Genomic DNA, 11862 nt, shown 5'->3' with positions numbered 1-11862 from the left:
ATAGGGTCGGGTTTCCAACAGGACCATATGAGTTTTTATCGTTTTCATTTTGCAACTTGCCAGATAAGGCATGGTCCAACAAAATTTCTTTTTATTTTTTTTTTCAAAAAAAAAAATAGTTTTTATAAAGTATAAAGAAAAATCATTAGGCTAAAACTCGGTTGTTATATCGTGCACTCTAACCTAATTCAAAATTATGTTTTTTCGTAACTTTTTGAATTTAAAACATAATCATAAACAACATTAATATACAACATTGTTTTAAACTAGGGTCCACAATGGACCCTAGTCCACAATACAATTTGCAGGTTAACTGGATCGGGGGATGGAAGGACCCAAGCTAAAACATGCATCTTGTTATAGGTGCACGTGCATTGTCTAGTGTAGGGTACCATTCATGATCAACAATGCCTTAAAACAAAACATTTTCATTTTAGGTAATATAATATTAAAAAACCCTTAAGATATTAATCGGTATCGGTCTCAATCAGCATCGAAACAATTATATATATATATATATATATATATATATATATATATATATATATGAAATTGTATAAGTATTATCAAGACAAAATTAAAACTGACAATACCCTTTAACAGAAAGTATTGGTACTGATTTATATGGTACAAAATAGCAATCTGAGTATTCTGCAAGTGATGACTAAATGGTTAAATTATGATTTTTTTACCTAAATGTTACAAGTTCAATTCTTACATATACCGTCTTGGTCAAGCCGTCACATAGAAACTTGTTAGTGCACTACACAACAATAGTGACGATGAGTTTTTCTCGTCATCCACAAAAATGGGACGGAGTAAATGATGTTACATACACAACACATATATTATTTAGTTATTTACAATAGAAACATTGTTTGTCTAGTAGTAAAGTAAAATACATAGGTAACACACCCATCAAAATTATACACAAACATACAACCTTTTACCATTCCTCAAACATGCAACATGTTTTTTGGAGAAATTAATAATGTAGGATTAAGCTTAATTAGTTATGGAGAGCGGCGAAGCTGTTGATTAGAGCTAAAGAGTTGCTAGTCAAGTGCGCAACCTTCCGAATCTGCGCCCTCACGGCGGCCTTAAGTTTGCCGTCGACTGATTTTCCGGCGAATCCGTCGCTGCAGGTATCGTCGTCCGTCAGGGCGGCGCTAACCCACGTCTCTATGTCGCTCATTTTCATGTCGAAGTCCGGGCCGGAGAGCTCTTTCATTTCCTCCATTGACCGTCTGATGCGGTCAACGGAGTCGTGTAGCTCCTCGATGCAGTCGCGCATAGCGCCGACCTCGCGCCGCGTCAGGTTGAAGGTCTCCGCCGCCAGCTTGGCCAGCTTGGCGCAAGCCGACTTGGTGGTCTGCAGCGTCACCGTCAGCGCCGTCTTGGCTAGCAGCTCCGGGTCGGCTCCGATCTCGCTTGCATGACTCGACAGAGATTTGTAACATAGACCTGGGTACGTCGTTGCCTGGCATGATGTTTTAATGAACTCCGTGTTTGTCGTTCCGACAGCCACCGCCGGATTTACCGACAATGCTGACGCAAGTACTGAAACAAGAAAAGCTACGAGAAATTGGTTGTTATTCAAAGCCATTTTCATCTCTCTTTCTCTCTCTGCTTCTTGAAGAGTCCTTAATCACTTAAGCTATAGAGAGCTTCCAAATTTATAGGAAAAAACACGACTCATTTTACTATGAAGTAACAATCTTAAAACAAGGGCACACCCGAATATAATAACAACAATTTCTCTCGTCATCTAAAAAACAATTTTAAAACTAGGGACACACTCGAATATAATTAATGATTGCAGTTGTTTCTCTCATCATATAAAAAACAACCTTAAAACATTTTTTTTTAAATGTTATTACTGAATGTTTTTGGAAGATTTGAAAGGTGAAAATTTAGGGTGTTTTACTTGTTTTTATAGGTAAAAAGAATAATATATGGATCTGAGTAGAAATGGTCCAATAAAGAAATTAGAAGAAGTTCACGAGAAAGCATGGTATAGTATTGTCGAGGAAGTGAAACATGTCACTGCAGTGGACGACAAAGACAGATAATTCGCCATACTTCTTTTTAATGAAAACAACGGACATATGTGAAACGATTGCGACAACTAATGAGCCAATCATGGTATTGACAGCTAATTTTCAGTTAAAACACTCACATCCATATTTACATTTTACTTCATTTTATTTAGACTTATTACATTTATCAATTACAAATTAAAATATAAATTATTACGTATTTCATATTTAAAAAAAAAAAACTAAACATAAAATAATATAATTTTTTAACTTTCAACCAAACAAAAAATAACCATTTTGTTATTTTCAAGTCAAACACTAGAAAATGAAAATGTTTTACATAAAATAAATCATTTTTTAGAGAATATTTTTTGCTTTTTTCAAACGTACTCTAAATTTCAAACTAAAAAAAAATAAAAAATTAAACTTGAGTTTAAAAAGAATTACATATATAAAGTACCAATTCTAATCCAAAAAGAAAAAAAAAAAAAAAGGTGGTGTTCAACAGTGAATGATAAACATGCATGCACAATGCAAATATTATAAGCTAATAAGCAGCCAAATGTATCATTATTACTATATATTATTATAGCTAAAGAGTAGACATATATGGGGTCCATCTTCAAAATTTTTCCCAACCTTTAAATCTATATCTATATTATTAATAAAAACAATATCCTCAGTTTTAACTTCCCGCCCAAAACAGACCTATAATATTATGGTTTGCGTAATATTGTAAAATATGGTAATACAATTTCTATCTCTAATACAATTGTAAAATAAAAGAGAATTCCTAATAAAATATATTCTTCCCTACGTTCCTATTCGTAATACAATTCTAGACTAAAATTACTAATAGTAATAATTCAATATATATATTTCTCTACAATGCAATCTATACTTATTAATAAAAACAATATCCTCAGTTTTAACTTCCCGCCCAAAACAGACCTATAATATTATGGTTTGCTTAATATTGTAAAATATGGTAATACAATTCCTATCTCTAATACATTTGTAAAATAAAATAGAATTCCTAATAAAATATATATTCTTCCATACGTTCCCATTCGTAATACAATTCTAGACTAGAATTACTAATGGTAATAATTCAGTATATATATTTCTCTGCAATACAATCTATACTTATTAATAAAAACAATATCCTCAGTTTTAACTTCGCGCCCAAAACAGACCTATAATATTATGGTTTGCGTAATATTGTAAAATATGGTAATACAATTCCTATCTCTAATACAATTGTAAAATAAAATAGAATTACTAATAAAATATATTCTTCCCTACGTTCCTATTCGTAATAAAATTCTAGACTAGAATTATTAATGGTAATAATTCAGTATATATATTTCTCTGCAATGCAATCTATACTATTAATAAAAACAATATCCTCAGTTTTAACTTCCCGCCCAAAAAAAAACCTATAATATTATGGTTTTCGTCTAACTACGAAGAACACGAATCCACTTTGACCCGACCCAAATCGAAAGTGGACCCCACATATATTTGTACCACAATATTGCCAGTAAAATGCCATTTTATGCTATTTTTTTTTCCAACAGTTATTTGTCCAGAGAATATCAACGTGTTGAAGGAAGAAGATGATATATAGTGAAGGGCAATATCATCTTCACTATATATCATCTTCTTCCTCCAACACAACGCTCTACGGTCAACCAACAATTACTCAACTGATTATCCCATTACTCCCATGTAAATTTTTCTCTAATATAGTTATACTTACCGAATATCAAAATATAAGTGTACCTCAAGATCTTGCAATAACTAACCGACAAGTAATTAAATTAATGAATATGATGCAATAATGTAAATTATCTACCTATTGCATTTATACACTTATTTTAGAACACTGAATTTTTGTGATATTTGTTGCATGCAAGGAAGACTCATACTATAATTGCATTTATACACTTATTCATACTCATATTCGATGTTATAATTTATATAATTGTACATCGATTCCGTGCAACGCACGGGTGAAAATACTAGTTTAATTAGTTTGCTTATTGTATATGCGAGGAGCCCTTCATAATTATTGTTTTACTAGAATCTTCTTTTATTTATTTTTATATATTTCTTTATTTTTATTTATTTATTTATTGCTTTTTGCTGCACATGAATGAACAGGAAAGTAAGGTTTTGTGTCCATCTTGATCACTTTCCACTTTTATTTTTAATAAAATATATAATAATAAGAAATCTAACGTTTTTAGCTAGGGTTGACACATAATTCGATAAAAATTATTGTATCAATTATTAAGATAAAAAGTTTATTATTACGTAAAAAGTTATAGCGAGTAGCAAAATTACAATTTTATTTACTAATACTTGCATTGCAATTCCTAAATTATTTTATCGATATGTATGTGCTTAGTAGTCATATTGTTAATTGCTATATCAAGTATATTCACTGATTTATTAAACTATTAATTGGTTAAATAAAATTATAATTCGTGTCAAGTAGGTTGAGTCTAGCTTCAATTCCGACCTCCACTGTTAGACTGTTACAACAGTACGTAGTTGTTACCCATGCAACTTGCAAGCTTGTTGGGTAAAAAGGGATATACACAACGACACATCTTATCATATTATTAGACTTCGTCTGCACGGGCTTAATTCACTGATTCAGTAAGCAGTATTTGAGAGAAGAAATCAATGTTCGAATCCAACAGAGGCAGTGTAGGGATTATGCTCCCTTGTGCACACCAGCATTAATTGACCCAATCTACTGAGCTATTGAGTTACCTGATTTACATTCTCCCAAATACTTAGTCGGGTTGAGACATGTGGCTCTTATTAAGATTGGGGATTCAAACCTTTTGGGAAAATTTATTACACTTCATTTTAATAGGGTCATAAAAATTATAAAAAAAGTAGTGTGAAATCACCAAAACTTTCTTTCTTTCTTCCATTTTTTATTAAAAACAAAACACCAAAAGTAAATGCAATGTAGAATAAATCCAAACAAAATAATTTAAAAACAAATATAGAAAAAGAAGAATTATTTGCAACAAAAAATTGTATAACCCCAAACCATCGATTTGATCGAATAGTTAGCTTAATCTGTTGATCTTTTTATTTAAATTCGACACACTTTTAAATAGTAATTATAATTTTTTTCTTAAATTAAAAGAGAAATTGTACTCCGGTTAACGTAACCACTTGAAGTAGACTAGTGGGGGAGTAATAATCAAGTTTGGCATGATAAACGTCGTGTCCAAAATGGCGCCCATGAATCATCGCTATCCAACAAACCAAATTGGTCGACTTCATCTATCATTATACTTCTTCTACGAGGCTGCCGGTCTATATATGCCTGCCTAGATGATTTCGAAAACCTAGAACAACTCAATCCTAATCGATCTCCTAAGACACGAAACCTTGATTTGATTTTTGCATCATATTAACAATAAAATTTTAAAATAAAATTTTATTTTTCAATCCAGACAGTTCGATTTCAAAAATTAACCAAAACGGATAATTTTAGTTCTAAAAAGTGAACTTTAATTATTCTTACAATCCGCTGACCAACTGAAATCATGAAGGACGTCCAATAACTAATAAGCAATTTCACACAGAAATCAAACTTGAAATTTTATAATTATTAAATTAACTATCTGAATAACTTAGCTAGGATTGTTAAATTATATTATTATCCTCGAACTTATTAAAGATGTGCCGGAATTGTAGGACCTTGTAATTTTGTTGGATACAATGATACATATGCATGCATGCATGGCAATTGGGAACGCAGCCATCTATCCATTCATACATGATCATGATGGAGTACCTACTGGATAAATATATATATTTTAACAAAAAAAATCATATAAACACTTGGCACATGTTTTTCTTTGTTGGGCCGATGTTTGTAAGACCTAGTCCAACACCTTGTCATAAAAATATGACAATATATGATTAGTATGTAATATAAAGAAATAAAATTGTATAGTATGACATTCTATGTCAACATTATTATATTTTTACTAATATTTTAATAATTTAGTCTAATTTCATTTAATAACAGTATGTCAATTATTTAACTTTGAGTAAAAAATATAAAATAAAATTGACAAAATAAGCATAATATACAAATTAATTTATTATTATTATTTCGCATAAACAACTAAGCACTTCGATTTTATTTATTTTATCAGAACAATATATTCGATCAACAGGTAGGTAGCTGTCATAAATTAATTATATGGTATTTAGGTAGGAAGAATCATGCATGTCAGCAGTATATATCCTTTAAATATTCATATAATGATGGCACCATGGGAGAGGAAGGAAGCATGGTGACCAAAATCAAGAGGATTCAAACAAATGCTCTATAGGATAACTATACAATTAAGCACCAATCACTCAAGTCATTAAATATATTATGTATGGTACCAGAAGATGGGATGGTCTATTCATCAATGTGAAGATCACTAGCATCCAGGTAATGGGTCAGGGACACGTTTATGATTAAAAATGAAGGTAAGTTAGAGCTGTACATTTATCGAGCATCTGAATGGGCGCTACACTATAAATAGGCACCCTTATTTCCTAAGACATCACCTCTTGATCCATTATATTACAACACTCATGATTAGTGGCTTGTAGTTTTAATCTTCAACCTATATACCATGGTTCAATTCTTAATAGCAGCAATAATACTACTATTATGTACTTCCATACCCTAAAAATACTAATTGCTCTTTATTTGCGAGTTCATGGATGAATTTAGAACTTATTCGAGTTCGGTGACTTAATTGCTATACCACAAATAGTTCAATGACCTATTTATACATTTTCCCTAAATAATATGTACAACCACAACATATATATCGTATCAAATTTAATTATTTGAAATAATTAATCACTGGCATGATATGTGACACGTGTGAAATAGACACATGTATTGATTTTGGATGAATTAATTGATAATAAATCATAAATCGGTGGTTGGTCTAGATATGCTTGTTTAAGTGATATTAATAATTATAATTAGGAACAAATGCATAATTATATACTTTTTTTGTACTTATGTAACATTTAGGGTTACATTTCAATGATAGAATGTTAAATTTGATCATTTGATCTAAGTCTCTGTAACATTGATAGAAAATGGATGATATAATGCTCACATTACGTTTTCATTTCATATATCAATAAGTGAATGAGAAGCCCACCAGCACAGTACAACCTCAATAGTTTCGTTATTTGATTCGATTATGTCCAAAAATTATTGTACCTTAAAAGAGCTGTTCCACTAACTTTGTCTTTAATAATGCATTGACCGATTGCTTCGATTATATCGAAACAATGACCCTATCGTACGATTATGCATGTATAATTAATCTTCCCTCTCAAATGATTGAATCCCCAACTAAAAGAGTCCCTACCCCTGACAAAGCATATGAGAAGATGTAAATTAGGTTAACTGAACTGAACACATCGGCGATACATTTGTTTACTGCGCACAAAGAGTCCCCATGCGACCAGTTGAGCTGCCTATGCGAATATGTATGATTAATCTTTGATTTACAAAAAAAGTTGATAGATGGTTTGAATAAAGAGTTCGTTTTGTGCCTCTAAACAGTAAAAGATCACAATAAAGTAAATCAAGTTAACTTACCTTTAACTAACCAACACAAATCAAGAAGGTCAATAAAGAACCCGTAAAAACTTTAGGGTTATCCAGCAATACACGCACGGACAATTCAACAGAGGATTACCCATGTGTGATTAATCTTGATTAGCCACAAAGTGCGGTGCAATAATTAATATGGATCACTCTCTCGCTAGAATGTCGTATTCTATGTTTGATTTTCAACGGTAAGCTTGATCTTTCCATCTTTATTAATATTATTATTATTTATAAAATTTAGTTAGATATCTAATGAGTCCAATTTGTTGTCTAATTAAAAAGATTAAATCAAAATTAACAACATAGTACAGATGAAACATCAATAGTCATGTCTTAATTAGCACATATACATCACCATTTAAAGTTTTATCTGATCTTTAGGTACTAACATTGTCGTTATATAGGCAAATCACATAGTGGCTGATTAGAAACAAATTAATTATATTTAATTATTGTACGTACTTCATGTTAATTGTATACTTAAATAACGAGTAATTAAGATATGAGTTATAGAACATATATATATATATATATATATATATATATATATATATATATATATATATATATTACTTTGTAAAGAATTATTAATCTTTAAAAAAAAAAGGTTATAAATTTGACGAATTACAAAAAGTAAAGACAGAACTATTATAGTTCTTATATCTTGTTTTACTTACTCGAATTAAGAAAATAAATTTATATTTACTACTACTGAAAGCAAAACTAATCAAATTAATCAAGTTATATAAATATAAATAGAGACGTTACATTTTTGTAATGAGTGAAAGGAAAGCAACTTAGTAGGTCCATAGCTACTTGGTTCAAATTAATTAATTAAAAAAAAGTTAATAGACCACTCTCTCCAAGAATCAAACTTAGAACATTGTTATTATCAAGTTAATAGTCTGACCAAAATGGTCAGGGTTATTCCTATGGGTCAGAATTTTTCAAACTTAGACCAATTTCCTTTTTTTGGTCAAAAAAGAAAAACTTGCAACCACTATTCGAAAGTATGTACTAGATAAACATTGCGCATATGTAAAGAAAATCCTGTGTGACAGACAACAGACTTGATTGAGAATGTGTTGCAAAAAATCAAACTGATTATGATGCATTGGATATACATGCATGCATCATGGCTACCGAGGTCCGAGGATAGCGATCGTACCAAAATATCGTGGCTGGCCAATTGAATTAGGGCGAACCAACTTGATGAATTACTTCAATTCTTCTAAGAGGCCGGTCCAGTTGTGCCTGCCTAAATAATGATTTTCAAAAACTAGGTTACGACTTAGGATGTCTCACTGTTAGATATATTTAATCTAAATATATCTATATAATATTGAGAGAAAGAGGGAAGGATTATGTAAGATAAGTAGGAATGGAAAAGTTTATTTCTTTGCTTTTGTCTATTGCTACTACGGTACACTACTGCATTCCTAATACCCATCACACTTCTAGTTAATACAACATATATATATAGCAGAAGGAAAATGCTACCACGCCTAATCTAAGTAGTAGTGCTACCATTATTTAATTACTATGACAAAACATGCCTAACATTACCACTTAATCATGTTTCATGCATGTCAAAAACATGCCTAACATAATTATGCTTTAAACCTAACATCAAAGTCATACAAAGTGACTAAGTGTGCTGCTGCCGAATCTAGCTTCAAATTGCTGCCATCTTTGACTTGGTTTAATATAATGATAATAATAATAATAATATTATTATTATTATTATTATAACATTGCCTCCCTTAAACCAAGTTGGATATATCCATCATTCCAATTTCCTTCTTCAGTTTGAGAAACGTTTCTGTCTTCAACGGCTTTGTAAAGATATCTGCAACTTGCCATACACTTGCACAATATTCAATGTTGATTTGTTTTTCAGCAACCAACTCTCTGATTTTGTGATATTTGATATCAATGTGTTTGCTACGACCATGAAAAACAGGATTCTTGGACAACGAGATGGCAGACTTGTTGTCACAAAAAATTGTTGTAGGTGCTTCCTGCTTTTGTTGCAAAAATTCCAAAATTCTCCTAAGCCAAATTGCTTGAGTAGCACAGTTTGCTGCTGCAATGTATTCTGCTTCTGCGGTTGAAAGTGCTACAATCTGCTGCTTCTTCGAAGACCAAGAAAATATACCTGAACCGAGATAGAAAGCATATCCCGATGTGCTTTTTCTTGTCTCAATATCTCCAGCCCAATCACTGTCTGTATATCCAACAAGTTTCATAGCATTATTAGTAGAGTAAAAAATTCCATCATTACTCGTACCTTTGACATATCTCAGAATTCGCTTTGCTGCAGCCCAATGTGATTCTTTTGGTTCCTCCATGAATCTGCTAAGTATTCCAACTCCAAAAGAAATATCTGGCCTAGTAGCCACCAGATACCTCAAACTTCCAATTAAACTTTTATAAGCTGTAACATTTACATTTTTGCCACGCTCATCTTTGGACATCTTCAACTTTTCAGCTACTGGAGTTGAAACTGATTTGGAGCTTTCCATTTTGAATTTTTTTAAAATATCAGCAGCATATTTCTTTTGTGAAATAAAAATTCCACCATTCATCTGAACAACTTCAATACCAAGAAAGTAACACATAAGACCCATATCAGTCATTTCAAATCTGTTAATGAGTGCCTCCCTGAATTCTGAGATTAGTTTCAAGTTGTTTCCAGTGAATATCAAATCATCAACATACAGACATATTATGACAATATCCCCAGAATTTGTGGATTTGACATATAGAGTATGCTCATAAGGACATCTCATAAAACCATTCTCAACAAAATAAGAATCAATGCAACCATACCATGCTCTGGGTGCCTGTTTTAAGCCATACAAAGCTTTTCTCAACTTGTAAACCTTATTTTCTTCACCTTTCTTCACATACCCTGCAGGTTGCTCAACATATATTTCCTCTTCAAGAAAACCATTCAAGAAAGCAGACTTGACATCCATTTGATACAATTTCCAATCATTTTGAGCAGCAAGAGAAATAAGCATTCGCACAGTATCAAGTCTACTTACTGGAGCAAAAACCTCAAAATAATCAATACCTGGTTTTTGCTTGTAACCCTTTGCTACCAACCGTGCCTTAAAACGGTCAACCTCACCATTTGAATTGTATTTGGTTTTATAAACCCACTTTACTCCAATTGGCTTCTTTTCGGGAGGTAATTCAGTTAACTCCCAAGTACCATTCTTTTCAATGGCATGAATCTCCTCATCCATTGCATTAAGCCAATGAGTTTCTGTAGCAGCCTCCTCAAATGATATAGGGTCACTATCTGCAAAAAGAGCAAACTGAACAATCTCTTCATCAGACAAGTCATTATCATTACCCAAAACATAATCTTCCAAACGAGCTGGTAAGTGGCGCTCGCGTTGAGATCTCCGAACTGATGACTCTGGCTGTAAAGAAAACTGAACATTATCTGAAACCAACTGCTCATTATCAGGAATAATGGGAACATCAACTGACATTTCTTCTTTAGTTGACCAATCCCATGCACCATATTCATCAAAAGTGACATCACGACTTATAACAACCTTTTGAGTTTCAGGATTATACAATTTATAAGCCTTTGAAATGTCGCTATAACCAATAAAAATACACTTCTCACCTTTATCATCCAACTTCTTTCTCAACTGATCTGGCACATGTGCATATGCCAAACATCCAAAAACCTTGAGATGTCTGATAGATGGCTTTTTCCCACTCCAAGCTTCCTCAGGTGTCTTATCACGAACACTTTTAGTTGGACACCTATTCAACACATGAACAGCACAAGCAACAGCTTCTGCCCAAAAAGGTTTAGGCAGATTTTTAGATTTCATCATGCATCTCACCATGTCCATGATAGACCTATTCTTCCTCTCAGCCACCCCGTTTTGTTGTGGAGTGTACCTAGCTGTCATCTGATGTTGAATACCATTTTTCTTTAAAAATTCACCACAAGCAATATATTCTGTACCTCTATCAGTTCTCAAAATTTTAATCTTATAACCTCTTTGTTTTTCAACAAACACCTTAAATTGTTGGAAAACATCACATGCATCTGACTTTTGTTTCAGAAAATAAACCCATGTTTTCCTACTAAAATCATCAATGAAGGTAATAAAGTAC

At 32.0% G+C, this 11862-nt stretch overlaps 1 protein-coding gene across 1 annotated transcript; it reads right to left on the bottom strand.

The window, feature by feature from the left end:
• Positions 1–811: 811 nt before the first annotated feature.
• Positions 812–1666, bottom strand: LOC116012147 (21 kDa protein-like). Its single transcript, XM_031251625.1, has one exon. It carries the CDS (start codon positions 1610–1612, stop codon positions 1010–1012), a length of 603 nt encoding a protein of 200 aa, XP_031107485.1. The 5' UTR covers positions 1613–1666; the 3' UTR covers positions 812–1009.
• Positions 1667–11862: the final 10196 nt, after the last annotated feature.

The sequence above is a fragment of the Ipomoea triloba genome, chromosome 3 (assembly GCF_003576645.1).
Source record: "Ipomoea triloba cultivar NCNSP0323 chromosome 3, ASM357664v1".
Classification (NCBI taxonomy): domain Eukaryota; kingdom Viridiplantae; phylum Streptophyta; class Magnoliopsida; order Solanales; family Convolvulaceae; genus Ipomoea; species Ipomoea triloba.
Note: the sequence above shows the minus strand (reverse complement) of the source record. Positions and strands in the feature narration are given on the sequence as shown.